This window comes from Tachypleus tridentatus, chromosome 10 (genome assembly GCF_004210375.1).
Source record: "Tachypleus tridentatus isolate NWPU-2018 chromosome 10, ASM421037v1, whole genome shotgun sequence".
Classification (NCBI taxonomy): Eukaryota; Metazoa; Arthropoda; class Merostomata; order Xiphosura; family Limulidae; genus Tachypleus; species Tachypleus tridentatus.
This window is the reverse complement of record NC_134834.1, coordinates 20,236,292-20,256,078: the sequence shown is the minus strand read 5'-3', so window position 1 is coordinate 20,256,078 and position 19,787 is coordinate 20,236,292. Positions and strand designations below refer to the sequence as shown.

The 19,787-nt window shown below is 35.3% G+C and overlaps 1 protein-coding gene across 3 annotated transcripts; it reads right to left on the bottom strand.

Moving 5' to 3' along the window:
* Window positions 1-256: 256 nt before the first annotated feature.
* Window positions 257-19,472, bottom strand: ubl (Ubiquitin-like protein 5). Of its 3 annotated transcripts, none has more exons than XM_076460228.1 (4): window positions 19,371-19,472; window positions 17,147-17,238; window positions 4,965-5,087; window positions 257-1,423 (listed from the first exon to the last, which is right to left on the bottom strand). In XM_076460228.1, the coding sequence occupies exons 2-4, from the start codon at window positions 17,200-17,202 to the stop codon at window positions 1,342-1,344; spliced, it is 261 nt and encodes an 86-aa protein (XP_076316343.1). In that variant the 5' UTR covers window positions 17,203-17,238; window positions 19,371-19,472; the 3' UTR covers window positions 257-1,341. The 3 variants fall into 3 exon arrangements, with proteins under 3 accessions (XP_076316343.1, XP_076316344.1, XP_076316346.1); XM_076460229.1 differs by having other exon boundaries at window positions 4,965-5,048; XM_076460231.1 differs by having other exon boundaries at window positions 4,965-5,048; window positions 19,405-19,439.
* Window positions 19,473-19,787: the final 315 nt, after the last annotated feature.

Genomic DNA, 19,787 nt, shown 5'->3' with positions numbered 1-19,787 from the left:
AGTGAATCGTATAGGTTTTGAAGGAAGTGCAGCATTATTCTTATATATTTTTCAGCACACAATCTTTAACAACATTAGTATCATCAATGCTACCACAGTTTCCAGATTATACATAAATAGCAAACTAAAAACACTACGCACATAAAATACACTCCACCATTACAAGAAGTTTAGTCTTGTTCGTATGATACCCTTGTCCAAGGTAACTGGCGAGGAACAGAACTTTCCAAAAATGAAATGACAAATTCCAAATTGATTTTTGTTATTTTGGTTAATTTAATTTTAAATTCTGTATGATCTACAACTTTCACGAGCTTCTAATGTAGACAAGATATCCTATACACTAAACTTGTCTTAAGTTATGCAAGTATCTAGAAACACTAAAGATTATTTAATGTTACAACAATTTCAGTGAGAAAAATGTATCATTCTTAGCCTATTGTAAAAAAACTAACTCAAACTTAAAATATGAATGATATTTTTAATTTCAGACAAGCATAAATTCGTAATAATTATTTTTTGTATCAGTTTCCACTGATTAATAACAGTTCTCTTTCAAAATGGTGGTGTAAAAATGTTATGTAACATTCAATGTTTAGAAGTAAAACTTTTGGTTCTAATAGCAGCCTAAAAACTGAAAGGATTTCCTAGTTAGAAAAACATTCTTTAAAAACATGTTTAATTCATACATTAGATACAAAAAGTTAGAAATCACATACTTTACACACGTTTATTTTAACACGTGATATTTTACAGCTGATCTGTGTAACAAAAGCATTGTTTTACTTTCAAAATTATCATGAAATCGTAATAATTACTTTATACTATTAAACATGTTCAAACAGCAAATTGTATGCGAAGAACTGTTTTACAACGTAATTACGATATTACCCTTACTTTTGACGATGATTCTTTATACGAACAGAATCTTGAAACTACGGTTAAACTGTGCACATTCGAGAAGTATTATTACAAAACATTTGAATGTAATTGATATACTGTTCTTACCTAACAAAATCAGAAAAGTAAAACTTGCTACTTTGAAACCATTAAACAGAGAAACATGATAACAGGGAAACTGAGAAATTCAAGCACACAGTTTACATGGAAAAAGCATTTAATTAAAAAATTCATTTTCTTTAAGAACACAGTTTTGATTACGTCTAATCTCCGATTCTTTTATAACATCTTTGATTCTGGAAATTCACACAGATAAGTTTGAGAGGTGCCAATCTTATTCCACATTGAAATATCTTTAACTCTAAACACGAAGCGTGTGAAAACTCCAGTTCCTGGGCGACCTTTTGTATTAATGCAAAATCACATCAATTGCATTGGATTTCACTGATAATAAAGTTCCAGATTCATGCCATCATGGATTTCATAATCTTCCAGTTTAATATGATCTTTAAAAACTGTGTACCTAAACAATGAGAGAAACGACACAAATGAAATAAACATTTGCAATGAATTGCAACATTCTGATACTTCATGGTTTAATAGAGAGATAAACAAGTACACAAGTTAAAAATATAAGCTGTAAAATTAATCTCAAGTTTTCCACAGTAGCTGTTACATACAACAGAGACTTTACTGCTTAAAGAAGGATTTAACCAACTCAAATAATCATAGTAAACACTGCAGGGTTAACAGTAAAAATATGAGTGAAACATTAGTTGTGTTGTACACTAACATTACTCATTGGATGTTAATTCATACTTACATTGGGTGTAATTATTAATGCAACGTGTTTAGTTTGGATGTATAGACATCACATATCAAATTAAGCTTTTCATATGAAAGTTAAGATTTTTAGATTTGAGTACCTGTAACAGGAATAACACACCATTAACTCTAGAAAAATAAATTTTTAGTTTAAACAAAAAATACATTTAAAACAATGATTTTCTGAAGTATATTTTATTCGTATATAGAAATAAATTTGTTATCTTTATCAAACTGTGCCTTTTTTCCAGCTTCACAGTGTACTTTGTGTGTGCCAATAAACACTTGAAAATCAAATAAAGTCTATAAAACATTTGATACCACTAAACATTAGTGTTCATACAGTCAATAACAACATGATTTGATAAGAACAAGTCACGTAGAAAACAATGTCAACACCAGGTGGCCAAAGAGCAGAGACAAAGATCAAAACTCGTGTCAGTTTGTCAACATCCTGGCAGTCCAGGTATTTCTTTTTACAAATTGTGTCTTGAATAAAACACTTGGTTTGTTATTTGTGATTATGAGAAACCCACATGAATTATAAATGTGACTCAAGACAGCTGGTACGGGTATTAACACTTTTACTAATAAAGCAGAGAACTCTTTCGATCATACCAGTCATCCTGGGATACACTTGGTTCATTAAGTGTAACAGTGCTTGGCCACGTGATGTCAACACTTCTTTAACAGACTACTGGCAAACACCAGATGGCAGAAGTGGGAGAGACCACTACAGAAGAAACATTAACTCAGGAATTCATATCCATCAGTATGTTTCTTTGTTTAATCAGGTAGCGTATAAACATCAGCAAAAAGATACCTGTAGAAATGCCAACCATGTTCTAAGTCACAACAAAAATAGTAAATAAGCACGATACACCTGCTGAATGCCAAATGCTTTGTCAAGAAAAAGTGATTAGATTATCTTAAAAAGGTGCTTACAGCACATAGATAAAGGGTGCACTGAAGTTAATGGAGATATTTGCAAATTAGAATTTGCCTCGGGTACTTGAGCAGAGTATAAAAGACTACAGCAAACATTTTCAATGCCGAGATGGGCAAAAAGTAGAAACCCTGAAGATTGAGAAATGGCTGTATTGTCAGCTGAAGTATGTTTTGGAATAATGAAAACTAATAATCGCTTGACTGTTTTCAAGGCAATCTCGATTTAACCATAATTTTAATTATTTTACATAAAACTAATCAACGTTGTCAGTTTTCACGGCTAATCGATTATACTGATTAATAGAATCAACCCTCTGGAGAGAGTTGAATCAAAGTATATATCACAACCTCTCTACAGTTACATTCAAAACTGAATTACATTACTTCATCAATTATGTGAATACCTTAAGTATTTTATAATACAAGTACTTTTATATATTTTTAAATTTAATTTCAAATGGAAATGTTTAAATAAATCTATCAATCCTGGCTTAATAAATTAATAATTTTGTGAACAAACAACATTATAAAAGAAACATGAAGGTCAAATGCCCTGCTCGTCAGTAACTAAAGACCCGAATCAAAGACGAACTTTCTCGTTTTTTTATTTGTATTTCCTTGTTATAAAAATAATTAAACCTAGGAACTTCTTACACTAGATAAGAAAACTTAAATGAAAAACATCTCATGAAACATCCCAGCATTTGCACATTGTGGCACGACTATAATTCTGTCATCTACGTAAATTTGTTCTGCTGTAACAAAAATTAAATGAAAGCAGATGTGAAAGGCAAGTAACTTAAGATATTAGAAGAGAAAGGTGTAACTGTCAACACAGAGTTATGAGAAAGGTGTAACTGTCAACACAGTTACGAGAGAGGTGTAATTGTCAACACAAGGTTATGAGAAAGGTGTAACTGTCAACACAGTTACGAGAGAGGTGTAATTGTCAACACAAAGTTATGAGAAAGGTGTAACTGTCAACACAGAGTTATGAGAAAGGTGTAACTGTCAACACAGAGTTATGAGAAAGATGTAATTGTCAACACAAAGTTATGAGAAAGGTGTAACTGTCAACACAGAGTTATGAGAAAGATGTAATTGTCAACACAAAGTTATGAGAAAGGTGTAACTGTCAACACAGAGTTATGAGAAAGGTGTAACTGTCAACACAGAGTTACGAGAAAGGTGTAACTGTCAACACAGTTACGAGAGAGGTGTAATTGTCAACACAAAGTTATGAGAAAGGTGTAACTGTCAACACAGAGTTACGAGAAAGGTGTAACTGTCAACACAGTTACGAGAGAGGTGTAATTGTCAACACAAAGTTATGAGAAAGGTGTAACTGTCAACACAGAGTTATGAGAAAGATGTAATTGTCAACACAAAGTTATGAGAAAGGTGTAACTGTCAACACAGAGTTATGAGAAAGGTGTAACTGTCAACACAGAGTTATGAGAAAGGTGTAACTGTCAACACAAAGTTATGAGAAAGATGTAATTGTCAACACAGAGTTATGAGAAAGGTGTAACTGTCAACACAGAGTTATGAGAAAGATGTAATTGTCAACACAAAGTTATGAGAAAGGTGTAACTGTCAATACAATGTTATGAGAAAGGTGTAATTGTCAACACAAAGTTATGAGAAAGGTGTAACTGTCAACACAGAGTTATGAGAAAGATGTAATTGTCAACACAAAGTTATGAGAAAGGTGTAACTGTCAACACAAAGTTATGAGAAAGGTGTAACTGTTAACACAAAGTCATTCTTGAAACAAGAGTAAAAGATAATTTAAAATTATTTTTCTTGCAACTTTTAATTTCCCTTCATTGCCAATTTTGCTGCAGTCAGTGTTACGGTCGAAAGAACAGGTAAAGTTTTACTGAAAATAGACCCTTAATATTCATTTAGCTTCTAGAGGTTATGCAAATTAAATATGAAAACTTTAGGATGAAAAGAAATACACAGAATATTCTTTACTACAAAATCTCTTTTCATGTCGAACTGACTGCTAATGTTTACTAAGTTTTTTTTTTTAAAGATCCATTTAGAAAATTCAGAGATATAATATGGTTACAAGTTTGGTCAAAATAAGAGGAAGAACATAGGAAGTTACTTGTCCAACTCTAACTGGACCAATCTCCTTTAGAGTCATATTAGTCAGCCTTCTAGAACACAATAAGCAATGAAGGTACTACTTAAAAAATACAATTCCTATTCCTGTCAAGTAAGTACTAAATATTGAAAACACTTTACATGTTAAACAAAGCGTAAGAATACAGGAAACTTACCACTTTTTCAGAACTATTTTATCCCACCGAGTTCCAGTTTGAGCAGCTATCAATTTCTTCAAGTCTCCAATGGTGTCATCTGGACTAGTTTTCATTAAGGAAAACTTACAAACATAATGTTCACTTTGTTTTCAAGAAAAAAGTACTTTTGATAATAATATGAATAGTACTACACTGTACTGCACTCAGATACAAGTTTTTAGAAATACTAAGTGACAAACTCTCAAATTTAAAATTGAAACCATTCTGTTTACTCAACCTCACCACACAAAGCTGATATATTACATTTCAATTAGATATTACCAAAGATCCACAAAATATTTATGGTCAAATCAGTTTCTTTATTGCAACAGTAAACACAAGATTTCTGGTCACAAACTCAAACATCTAAAAATTCACTTGCCTTAGGCCTAACATTAGTTAAGCCTTTATTACACACACCATATATTCGATAAAATATTAACCCTGAAAATTGTGCATGTTTTTTAATTTAGTTTAGTTAGAGCTAAACTTAACCATACTTAATACTATCGATAAATAAACTTATGTTGTAATTCTGTGACCTGACATTTTTAAAATATTTAATATTTTGTAGAAAACGTCTATTAAGGTATATTTAGATCCAATGAAATAAGCATGTGCACATTTTCAGAATAACAAACAAACAAGTATTACTGTAATAGATGACCATCATCAAAAGAAATACACTTCCTTGGTAAAAGATACTCAAGGAATAAATAATATTTTATGAGACTTTAGTACATGAACCTATAAATTTCTGATCAACTGAACAGAATCAAAGTTTAATAATTTTTATTTTATTAATAATTTAATAATATCTGTATCCAAGTGTGTGTAGGTACTACCATAGGGAAAAACAGGTACATACTGTGATATTCCTTAAGAATAATGGATTTCTGCATTAAGCCTAACTGAAGATTTGGAAAATATTGTATTATGAAGTATAATTATCTCTCTAATCTCCAACCAGGGCTTTTGAGAAAAAACATTTGATACTGATTGGAGTACAGCTTACAAGTCCACAAATGTTTATTATTAAGACATTAACAAAATAAACCTAAGTACAGGTAACTGTGTAGTTTTGTGTGAGTGTCAACCTAATGTATTCTCCCTTAAGTTAAACTATAATATGAAAACTTCAGAACAGTGAAATTCCAGTAAAATTAAAATTCATGAAAAGTTAAACCAACAACTACACACATCTAAATCTAACCTAAACAAAAATGTTCGAACCGAAACTCACAACTAAAACCCTAAGCTACACAAACTAGTTAACTTAAAAAAAAAAAAATTGCTTATATATAAAAGAAAACCAAGTTTCACAGAAAGTAAGCTAAGTTTAAAAGTTCAAAATTTATAAGTTATTACTGCAAACAAACCTGGATTTATACAGAAAACATTGTAAACAACAAAATCCAAGCATGAACACAAAATTAACTAAGCCTATTTGTAGTTAATTTCCAGGATACATCAACATTTAACTGATTGATTTACCAATAGAAAAAATAGCTTTTATTTCTGGATATCATGTGTTATTTTCCCTAGAAAAAAAATCAGCTAAAACAGTTTTGGGATGAAATGAAGATAGTCCTATTCAAATGCTGGAATATATGTTCATCCCACAATAAATTAAAAGAATTTTTCTGAAACTTAAGTGTGATGCAAATTTATATTTACACTAAATACATGACCCAACCATGAATTATGTTCATGAAGGTCTATATAAATTTATTTGAAATTTAAACTCTGATTTTAATTAAGATTTGTCTGTTGTTAAACACGGGTAATCCATGTTCTGACCACCATGGGTATCAATACTCAATTTTAAGCACCACAAACCTTCAAGACTTACCACTGAGCCACCAAGGAGCTTAAACTGAGGAAGCCTTTTCATATTTACAGACTGGATGAAACCTAGCCACATGATACCAGTAGTATAGATGTACAATACAGATTTTTCTAAGTTTGAGAATGTTTTCTAGGTAGTTTTAATCTATTACTAACATTTCTCAAAGGAAACTATTCACAAATACTTCAGAAAATGCAGAAGAGAAATTACATTTAAAGCTGAAGAAATAGCAAGTTTGAAAATGTCCTTAAAAATTACTGCACTCTCAAATAAGACATTTGGATTGATTGATTGATTTAGTGTTTTATGGCACAAAGCAGCGAGGCTATCTGCGCCAGACATTCGGTAAAAATGTAAAAAAAAATAAATAAATAAATAAATGTAGGTAAAACAAAAAAGTATAAAACCAATGTTGACACCTAGTCTACAATGTTAAGATAGAAGGCAGAGCATAAGAAGTTGTAAGGTATTTACTCTAGCAAAAAGGTAATGATCATAACCCGCCAGGAAGACTAACAGGTAAGTTCAAGAACCACCGTCAGTCACCTGAAGTTGGCCTTTCCAGTCCTGGTTCCGGGTTATGTGTCATAGCAACCAGTATCAAAATTTAAAATAATAGAAGTTTTAAAAGAGACAGCAAAATTGTAACAATGAGTAGCCAAATGTCCAGTAAAAAGATAAAGTCAAGTAAATGGAGTAAAATTTGTAAAAGTAAATGAAGGTAAAAACAAAACAGCAATTAAAACAGAAAATGGTGTAAAAACCAATGGTGACATCCAGTGTTCAAAGTTGTAAAATATTTACTCTAGCAAAATGGTAATGATCATAACCCGCCAGGAAGACTAACAGGTAAGTATAAAAACCACCGTCAGTCACCTGAAGTTGGTCTTTCCAGTCCTGGTTCCGGATTATGAGTCAATATGGCCAGTACTAAAAAGTAAAGTAGTAAAAGTGTGAAATGATATGCAGCAAAAGTATAATAACAACTCGCCAGGACGACTAACGAGTAGTTCAAACGGATAGTTCAAACAGTAGCGTTAGTCACCTGATGTTGGCCTTTCCAGTCCTGGTGTCAAGTTATTTAATGTTCTGGCCATTGTCCAATGTCAAATTGAATGAGAGAGATTAAAACTGTAAAAAAGGAACCACAATTAAAAAGGTGTAATGAATAAATATGCAACACTTAAATGAGATTAAAAAGATTAATGGCCATTAAAAAATTAAAAACATTATCAAGGTGGACAGAGTCACCATCACCAATAACTCTGTCCAATGTTACAGACTGACCCTGGGAAAAAATATATTTAAAATATTGCCGTCGTTGAGAATTGTAACGATGGCAAGAAAGTAAAACGTGGCTGATAGTGATTTGAGTGTTACACAAACTACACATTGGTGCATCAGTTCCAGATAAAAGAAAATGATGAGTTAAAAAACTGTGACCAATGCGTAGCCTAGTGAGAACAACTTCCTCCTTCCGTACTTTATGGAAGCTAGATGGCCAAAGTCCAATTTTGGGTTTGATTTGAAAAGTTTGTTGTCGCTGCTCACCCAAGTGGACTGCCAGCTGGCACGGAGTCGAGCCTTGAAGACAACACCATAGTCCATGCACGGAATAGGCATAGGAGTGATGGTGCTGAAGCAGACATATTTAGCTGCCATGTCTGCAAGCTCGTTCCCCCAATACCAACATGGCCTGGTATCCAGAAAAACTGGATTGAAGTAGCTGCTAATGAGAAATGGGCCAGTCGGTTTGAATATCAGCGAGAATAGGATGTGAGCTAACGTGTAGCGATTCCAAGACAAGTATAGAACTAAGCGAATCAGTATAAATAGTGCAGTTGGAGTACTGCTCAGCTGCAATATGATCCAGGGCAAGAGATATGGCATACAGTTCAGCACTGAACACAGAAGCTGTAGAAGGGATTCTGCGCGCAATTACTGACCCATAGCAAACCATAGCAGAGCCCACTGAATTACCTGATTTGGAACCATCTGTATAAGTGAGAACTGAATGATTGTTTGAAAGATATTCATTGAATAAAAGATGGTACTTCCAATCTGGAGTATCTGCCTTTTTTCAGGTGACTGAAAGAAATGTCACATTTGGGGGCTGTAATAAGTCATGGTGGGATGGGCCAACCTGTGGAATCTGCAATGTTATCCAAGGACAGACACAATTCATCCAATTGCGCCCGGATGTGAAGGCCAAACGGAGCAATGACAGATCGTCTGTTCTGAAAAAGTACTGCTCACCGAGAAAGAAAAACACATTTCCAGGTGGGATGCTTTGGTAAGGAATGAAGTTTCGAAGTATATTGTAAAGATAGTTGCAAACGGCGAAGGTGTAGAGAAGGTTCATGAGATTCAATGTATATACTTTGAACTGGAGAGGTACGGAAAGCCCCAGTGCAGAGTAGAAGTCCTTGGTGATGAATGGGGTCCAGCATCTTTAAGGCCAAGGGTCTGGCAGAGCCATAGACCATTTATCCATAATCGAGTTTCGATCTAATAAGAGCACGATATACCTTTAACACTGAACAGCGATCTGCCCCCCCAACTGGTAGAAGAGAGAACACGGAGGATATTCAGTGCTCTTGTACATTTGACCCAAAGCTGCTTTAAGTGTGGTATAAAGGTCAGTTTATGATCAAAGATAAGCCCCAAAACTTGGTCTCTGGCAGCAAAACTTCACCGATATGAAGTTCAGGATCAGGGTGAATACCCCGTCGACGGCAAAAGTGCATGCATACAGTTTTGGAGAGAGAGAAATTAAAGCCGTTCGCCAGAGTCCACTTCCGTACACAATTGAGGGCGGTTTGTAGTTGCCGCTCAATATATCTCATGTTTGACGACTGACATGAGATGTGAAAGTCGTTGACATACAGCCCATTCGCAACAGTGAGAGGGAGTTGTTCAGTGATGGCATTTATCTTTATACTGAAGAGTGTAAGACTCAATACACAGCCTTGAGGGACTCCAAGTTCCTGTACAAAAGAACGGGAAAGTGTCGAACCCACACGAACTTGGAATCTCCTGTCCATTAAAAAATGTTTAATAAACATGGGTAGATGGCCACGTAACCCATATGTATGGAGGTCTCGCAAAACGCCATACCTCCTTGTTATGTCGTAAGCCTTCTCTATGTCAAAGAATATTGATACAAGATGTTGGCGGTTGAGAAAGGCTTCTCTGATAGATGTTTCAAGACGAATTAAGTGGTCTGTGGTGAAGTGCTGTCGACGGAACCCACACTGGGTGGGCGAGAGGAGGTTGTTTGATTCAAGGAACCAAACAAAACGAGCATTAACCATCCTTTCTAATGTCTTACAGAGACAGCTCGTCAAAGCAATTGGACGGTAGTTTGAAGGAATCTTGGGATCTTTCCCTGGCTTAGAGAAAGGTAAAATAATAGCCTGGTGCCAGGCATCAGAAAAAACATTCTCCTGCCAGATCCGGTTGAAAACAATCAGAAGGACATCAAGAGAAGCAGGAGATAGATGGTGCAACATGTCATAATGAATATCATCAGGTCCAACAGACGTACTGTCAGACCGATGAAGGGCCATTTTTAGTTCCACCAGGGTAAAGGGACAATTATAGTCAAAGAAACAGTCAGTTCGAAGGAAAGAGGTGATCGCTCTGCCCAGTCTTGATGGCCAGGAAGGTGGAGGAACAAGCAGAAGTGCTAGATACCCAGCAAAAACTTTCACCTAGAGAGTTAGCGATGTTCCGAACATCAGTCACCTCCTGACCATCAGAGAGTAAGATCGAGAGGGGGACAGAATTGTAGTGCCCATTAACCTTTCAAATCCTGTCCCATATGATCTTGGAACTGGTGGTAGAAGATACGCTGGTTGTGAACTTAATCTAAGAATCCTTCTGGCTTTGACGTCTTACCCACCTAGCATGTGCACGGGCCCGTTGGAAAGCAACCCGGTTTGAAAGTGTGGGATATCTACGAAAACTATCCCAGGCCCGCTTTTGAGCCTTCCGCGCTAAGTGGCAAGCAGGATTCCACCACGGACAAGGATATCGTGAAAAACGTGTCGAGGTTTTAGGAATACACTGAGCAGCTGCATGTGTAATACAGTCAGTTACCGCTGCTACACAGTCGTCTATTGATGGCTGATTTACGATGGCAGGATCAAGTTCTGCGAGAGCAGTGAAAGTGGATCAGTCTGCCTGATCCAGCTTCCACCGGGGCACGTGGGTAGGGTGGCATCGACCACGGCCTGTCTCTCTTAAAAGGATCGGAAAATGATTACTGTCTAGTAAATTACTGTCAACACTCCATGAAAAATGGGAGAATAATGAAGGGGAGCAAACTGAGAGATCAATAGCGGTAAAGGACTGACTAGGTGCATGAAAGTAAGTGGAAGAACCAGTGTTGAAAAGAGAAAGATTGTGATCAGAGAGCATCCGCTCTACAGATCGGCCCCCTCCCATCAATAATAGCACTTCCCCAGAGGGGATGATGTCCATTAAAATCCCCTAGGATTAGAAATGGAGATGGCAATTGTTCAACAAGAGCATCAAGATCTGATTGATCATATGTCTCTCCAGGGGACAGGTACAGAGAACAAACAGTGATGGTATGACCCAAGGAAACACGGATGGCTACAGCCTCCAAGGGTGTGTAGAGTGACAAAGACAGGGTGGGCACGTGTTGATCAACCAACAGTGCCACCCCTCCATGTACTCGACCATCACACAACCTGTCATTTCTGTACAGAGAAAACTGCCGAATGGAGACAGTATCAGCAGTTTTGAGAAATGTTTCTTGTAAAAAAAGACAAACAGGATGGTAGGAAGCAATCAGCGTTTTGATATCGTCCAGATTAGAACGTAAACCTCGACAGTTCCATTGTATCAAGGTGGCCATTTTTAAGAATGGGTTGGTGAAGTGGCTGGAGAACCCTTCGGTTTACGACCACGTCTTTTTTCTTTACTGCCTTTAGTCGGAGGAGGTCTATCAACCTCCATGGATCCTGCTCTGGGTCGGGTGGGCAGGTTTTTGTTATTGGAAGGGGACTCCAGTGACTGAGGACGTGAATGAATAATTGTTTTGTCTCTTGTGGTGGGAGAAAAAGATGTATCAGAAGAAATGCCTGTATTTCAAACTGAAGGACGTGGATCTTGAGGTTTGTTGGAAGGTATGGGAGGAACAGAGATGGGTGTGGAAGTCGATTCATCAACCTTTTTAACCACGGAGGTCAAAAGGCTTTTCATTTGTTTTGAAAACGATTCTCTTGGAGGCACAGAGAGATCTGTCTGCACTCCCACTGTAATTGTGGAATGAAGTGCAGCAGCATATGTCCGAGATGGAGTTGTGGACAGCAATTTCCGAGCCTCAGGATAACTAATGTTATGTGTCCTTTTCAAACGCTGCACCTTTTTTTCCTCCAACCATTTTGGGCAAGAATGAAAGTAAGAGGGGTGAGAACCATTGCAGTTTATGCAATGTGGGTTCATGTCACAGTCACAGGCATCGTGGTCCTTGCCTCCACAACGAGCGCATGTCAGGGAACCATGACAAGATGTCTTTGAGTGGCCAAATCTCTGACATTGGAAACATCAAGAGGGTTTGGTATGTATGGCGAACCCTGCAATGAGATAACCTGCCTTGATGGTGGCAGGTGCACGTGGTGAAGTAAATGTTAAAACAAGGGTATTTGTTGGCAGTGTAACTCCATCTTTGGGAGTGGAGATGCGCCTCACTGCAGAAACTCCTTGAGTGGAGAGACCAGCGAGAATCTCTGACTCGGGAACGTTCTTCAAATCCCTTTCAACAATAACTCGTGAAGAATTCAAGGTAGCATGGGGTGTAACCTCAATAGGTATATCCCCAATTGCCTTTGAATTCAAGAGGAGTTCACTGTGTTGGGATGTGGATGTTTCAACCAATATGTCACCAGATCGAAGTTTCTTTACTGACTTTGGAGAGCCAGCAAGTCCCTCTAGTCCCTTTTGAATAAAAAAAGGGGACATTTGCCCTAAAGGTTTTTCCGAAAGAGAATGTAATATAAGAAAATGAGGTACGTGTGTTACTGATGTTGAAGATTGCTGTTCTGAGTATTCAAGACGTGGTTGCTTACCTATTGACTGTTTTTTACAATTTTATTTAAATTTTTTGGAGGATCCATAGGAAAAAGAAAAAATTTCGGTACCCACTGACCCCACCCACCATGGAGCCCTACAAGGGGACACACTACAAAGTCATGCAAGGACAATGCAGCAACGCCAGGGTTTTGTGAGCACTATACCCAAACACCAGCATCAGGCACAATGTCCACAACACCCGTTGAGAACTTCCAACACTGGTACTTAGTTGACTCTAGCCCAAGTGGACCAGCCGATTGACCCAAGGGGGGTCCACCCAAAGGCCGGCCGTCTACAGGAATTTGAGACCAAAGTGGTGTGTTAGGGTTGGACCCCTCAACCACCAGGATCCTCTCCTCCCCTTCACGGGTCGCCACGCACGGCAAACACGTGGGTGGATGTTTAGATCCCAGAGAAGTTAACCAGATAGAACAGAACCTTCCCTGGGAGGTCCCCTCACCACGTACAGGAATCCACACCGAGGGGAAGACATTTGGAACAGTACCAAATCATAAAGATTATGTTACTAAAGCCATAAACAATTTGACTGACAAAAACAAAAATTAACCAAACTTATTTTTTGATCCAACTATGACGCAACAAAATTTCCAAACAATTTGTAATTACTAAAGAGCAAGTTTACCCAGAGTATGAAGAAGTCAGTACAGCATTATATGCAGTACATAAAACTAAATGTGTCCAGTTGGAACAGTTATATTACCTTAGGTAAATGTTAATTACAATGTGTCCAACTGGAACAGTCATGTCACATTTAGCAAATGTTAACTACAACGTGTCCAGTTGGGACAGTTATGTCATATTTGATAAATGTTAACTACAATGTGTCCAGTTGGGACAGATATATCACATTTGTTAAATGTTAATTACAATGTGTCCAATTAGAGCAGCTATGTCACATTTAGTAAATGTTAATTACAACTTAGCCATACAGCACTTTGATTTACTGAAATTTAAGTCAGTGGACCAACGTGACAGTAAAATCTCCAGGTCCTGATCCAACGTGACAGTAAAATCTTCAGGTCCTGATCCAACGTGACAGTAAAATCTTCAGGTCCTGATCCAACGTGACGGTAAAATCTTCAGGTCCTCATCAGATCCTTTGGTCCTCATTCTCTCTGTATTCATCATTTTCAACCTTGCTTAACTCCACCTCCTCACAGGTTTCATTAAACATCCTAAAAACTGTTGAATCTTAACCTGAATTTCAATGAAAACAAGTTTAAATCTTCAAGTTTCTCTTCACAATCAAAATTTTTAAACCAAAGTCATTGCAGTTGTTTATCTCTGCAATTTGTCCAGCAAAAACATGACCAAAGTAACCTCACTGAAGTATAATAAAAGCATACAATAACTTTTCACACATTTTCCTTAATCTCAAATCTATTAGCTACTTTCAAAACATGCAACTGAATATTTCAAGAATTTTACAAAAATTACACTTCCATTCTGTTCTTCCTTTGCTATATTAGAATTCCAATGGGAAAAAAGATCCTTTGTAAATTTCCATAACCCAAACACTTCGCACACTGCAATGCTAAGACCCATTTTCCTCATGTAAGCCAAATAAGAAATGTGATCCAGGATCTCCAGGAACAAAAGTAGCCATTTACACCAAGTTATGGTGATCAGCAAATTTTGGAAATATTATTGTCAAGATAACAAACTAATTATTAAAATAAAAAAGAGCCCTCTGGCAGATTTCATTAGTAGCATACTTACATCCTGGAAAACACCATGTACCACAGGCCAGTATGCAGAATGTTTGTTTGGGGTTTCTGATCTGCGAGATCAAAAGCTAACAACTGTGTAAAGCACAATCAGCATGTCAATAATGGATAATTTAGATCTAGACTGCATGATTACAAGCTTAGAGATACTGTGTATGGTGGCAATTTTTAAAGGAAAAAATTAGCATATACTGTATTGTAAAAACACAGCAGAGAAGAACATTTCATCTACCAAATGTGTTTACGAGTAACTGAACCAATTTTGTGAACTTTGATGAAAGAGAGATTTAAAGCTCTGTATACAACTGTGATAAACCAACAGTTTAATGAACATTTATATATACATGTTTGACTAGTTTTAATATACTTTAAAACAAGTGGACCATGTTGTTGTTTACTGTTGAAATTTATTACCAACAATACCACAAACCTATTGTAAAGAGTCCAACCCACAAAAGCTGGCAGTAGCAATATGGTTGGTTTTAGGCTTCCAATTACAGTGTCAACAAAAGTCACTGCATGCGATTATTTCAAGTAAAAACAATGTTAATGGCTCCTCAAAAAAATGTAGACTATTTAGAAAATATTAATTACTATAGATAGTTCCACTATAATTATACAAACATAATTTGTTTATATGACAAATATAAGTGGTTCAGTCAAACTCCTCCTATGAACATGTGCACACAACCACTCTCTTCTGTTCCTAGACATGTACATTTTGATCAAATAATTCCACTGAATTCTAATGTATACATTAACTTTTATTTATGCACACAACAAATGTAAGTCGCTATACTGATTTTTAAAACCAGAACAATTCAACTTCAAAGATTTCATGAATCATGCACACAGTTTTAAAAAAATTCTACAGAACATTTCTTATACCGTAAGAATTTTCTGCACTAATATACTTAAACAATTGAAAATATTACAACAGAACATCAGAGTAAAACTTTCACTGGTAGCTTTCACAACTCAGTTTACTGTCTATGACTAAGTTATTCTATCGATCACTAGTTACGGTTTCTTACAGGAAGGATAGCTGTGGGTTTCACTTGTGATTCCTGAAACAGATAGCCATCCTTTGTGTTGATGAGTTGAATAACGAATGGAACTTCCCTGCCCTGTTTCTAAAGATGTGTGGTGAGCATCATGAGCAACCTGGCTTTGTGGGTGTTAATGTATTTTGGTATATAAAACCAGACTCTACCCCTTTCAGGAGCTTTAAAATTTTTTGTGGGCAAATTTAAATCTTATGACATTTACCATCTGTAAATAAAACTGTTGTGAGATTCTCCCATAAAGTAGTTTTACATTTGACTTTTGGTTTAACTGTGTGGGTTATCATTTCAGATTTTAATGTTTTGTTTGTGTACTGTATTTCCAGAGAGAATACAAATCCATACTTTGTAGGGTGACATTCACCAAACCTGTTAGACAAATCTCCATAACACACCTTTAACTTTTAACCTCCTTAGCCAAATTTCTTTTTTTCAGACATTAGCTGCACCATCAAAAATATTTTCTACACTTACTGATTAAAAGTTCATTCATCACAAGATGGCCTACAATTACACCACCTACGGACTTGAAATAAAAGTTGCCGACCGTGTTTTATTTAGCAACTGAAAATGTTACAACTTTACAACATTTGCAAATTTCTTTTAAAACATACGATACCAAAAGCTAATCTTTGTGGTGCATGTACATACTATTTCAACAGCAAACAGTTTCTGTGACTAACCTGAATGGGCTAATGATGCAAAACATTTATGTAGAATAAAGCTATGTACACAAGTGTAAACAAGTAACACCGCTTTATGTAGAACAAAACTATGTACACGAGTGAAAACAAGTAATGCCGCTTTATGTAGAACCATGCTAAGTACATGAGTGAAAACAAGTAACACCACTTTATGTAGAACCATGTTATGTACACGAGTGAAAACAAGTAACACCGCTTTATGTAGAACAAAGCTATGTACACGAGTGAAAACAAGTAATGCCGCTTTATGTAGAACCATGCTAAGTACATGAGTGAAAACAAGTAACACCACTTTATGTAGAACCATGTTATGTACACGAGTGAAAACAAGTAACACCGCTTTATGTAGAACCATGCTAAGTACACACGAGTGAAAACAAGTAACACCGCTTTATGTGAAACCATGCTAAGTACACACGAGTGAAAACAAGTAACACCGCTTTATGTAGAACCATACTAAGTACACACGAGTGAAAACAAGTCACACCACTTTATGTAGAACCATGCTAAGTACACACGAGTGTAAACAAGTAACACCGCTTTATGTAGAACCATGCTAAGTACACACGAGTGTAAACAAGTAACACCGCTTTATGTAGAACCATGCTAAGTACACACGAGTGTAAACAAGTAACACTGCTTTATGTAGAACCATGCTAAGTACACACAAGTAACACCGCTTTCAAAAGGATACTTGCACTTCACCCGCACCTTTTTTCCAAGTCGATCGTTGCACGTAATTTCAATCATCTTTTAGCAGCACAAGTAACAGGTCCTATAATTCTTCTGTAAATAGACCAAATGATTATGAATGTAAACTAACTTTATTTCTTAAGTGTTAGTGTAAAAAATTCAGTACAATGAATATAATCAGTTTTAATATCAGATCTTCAAATGAAGACTCATTTTGTTCACAAGGCTCATTATGCTAAACACAGGTTTTGGTTTGCATTTACCATTTACTTAGGTCAAGCAAATAAGTTAAATTGGAGAAATGTAACGACTATTGCATTAATTCATACAATACTAAACTTTACAGAGCACATCACAGTAATAACAGTACCCCAAACTTGGGAACTGTTTCTGCTTTGTGGTTTTGAAGAGCCAAGACTTAAACCATTCAGCTCATCACCGAACCTGCTAGTGTAATATTCAGGTCCAGTTTTTCATATTCACACCAATCTGCACTGATACTAAAAGTAAGACATGACAATTAACAATCAGACCATAAAAAAATATTTCACGTGTTTGTGTAGGAAGAAACAATCACTTTTATTTCTTAACAATGCAACTTAAAACACACAATTTACCGGTTAACCCTTTAAATTATATGTTTACCTAATTAAATCAGTTTTCAACTATGTTAATGAAGACTTTATCCAAAATTAGGTACACACGATAAACTCTTCCAATTTACAACAAATCCATAATTATTATTTTCAATATTTGCATAGCTGAATTATGGAACACCCATCATTAAAACTAAAACAATCCTGATGAAGTTTAAATTGTTAGACCTGCATTATTTTACAACACTAAACACCATAAACTGCATCCATAGGTAATTATGTTAATTAATCTAATAAACAATTCAACTCTATCATTCAATCTGCAAAAACTTAAGAGTTTATTTTAAAAAAAATTGATTAAACTGTGATATAAGTGCATTTTCAAATATTTAACAACTGTTCTTTTTGTTTTTAAATAACATACTTATCACTGTTACAGCTAGTTCTAAAATTGCACCAAGTGTTACACGTTGAAGGACATTTTACCCACCTGATTACTGATATAAATTGAAAATGCAGTTAAAGTGATTTTTCCTTTTAATATTGTAATACTTAAGTTCTGAGTCCAATCATTAACTTTTTACCTGATGATGGACTTCTAAAGTTTCTTAAACTGAACGAAATTACAATATTAATACCATTTAGGGGAAGAAAAATAGTTGGACTTCACCAAGCTACAATACTTCAATCTGCTAACACATTTTAGCTAATATTACTTTTAGTAGCTTCAACTATTCATTAAGTGACATCATAAAATAAAACACAAAATGTTCATACTTGAATTTACTTTATAGCAAAACCAATTTTTGTGATATTTTGTCTCATTGTAAGAACGTTTTATTGCTAAAATGAGATAAAACGGTTCAGTTCTATTACTATATAGCAAGCAATATTACACTTTAACATGCATATATATATATATATATAAATGAATTATAATGCACCTTCAATGTGTTCTTCCAACATTACTTAAGTGTCAGTTATGTCACTCAATCAAATTTCATGATCTCACACATTAATATATTATAATAATATCACTATATATTTACGACTATTATAATAATGGTTAACTCGAATATACCTTCGTATTTAACTTATGTCTTAAGAAAATTGTGAGATCACTCACAACCTTTTAAATAACAATTTAGTTAATGTACAATTAGTACAGCTCCAAATTGGATTTATATTATATGACATATCGCAAACTATTTTAATATGGTAAGTAAATCCGTAATTTCTAACAGTAACACTCAGTTACTTAGTCAGTAGCAAGTAATTACTAGGACTAGTGACTCAACACACCTAAATTTGAACTTAAGAGTGTAAAAATTGATAAGATTAAACAAACACGTCTAGGATCAGAGCCTGAACTTCAAGCTACAATAATGTACAGGTTGTTAATGTAACATACATAACCTATACATTAGCGTAGGCTGTAGCTACGGGTTTAAGTTCATATACTAATGAGCCATGTGTTGCTATTACTATTAGAATGTGGTAAAATTCAAAATTGAAGACTTATGATTATGAAAAGTATGTGCATTCGATTATTTCTTTACAAATAAGACTCAATTACAAACAAGTTGTTCCAACAAATACATCGAAATTAGTCATAAACTTAAAACCTACTTTGTGTATGAAGTTAAAAATTGTATCCACACACCAATTCCCAGTTTTACTGATATCAGATAAGCCTAATCTCAAATTTCTGTTACACAAGTGAACACCTTTAGCGCCCTCTTTGTTTAGTATAAAAGTTTAATTCATATCAAGTCGAAATGAATTTCAAGATATTTTGTATTAGAATTATAAAAAAGAAAAACAGTTACATTGGTTTTTAGTTTGATTTTATGTCATCGGCAATGTCAATATGATATACATGTAACACACTGCTTCTATATTACTATATTTAAATATGATCATAGAAAATTCAAAATATTCAATTTAGTTTGATTACACCATTTTACGATGCGTGGAACTTCAGGAGCGTAGTCAGCCCTAGTGACTGTGTGCAGGTTTGTTTGTTTTGTTTTTTTTCAAAAAAGA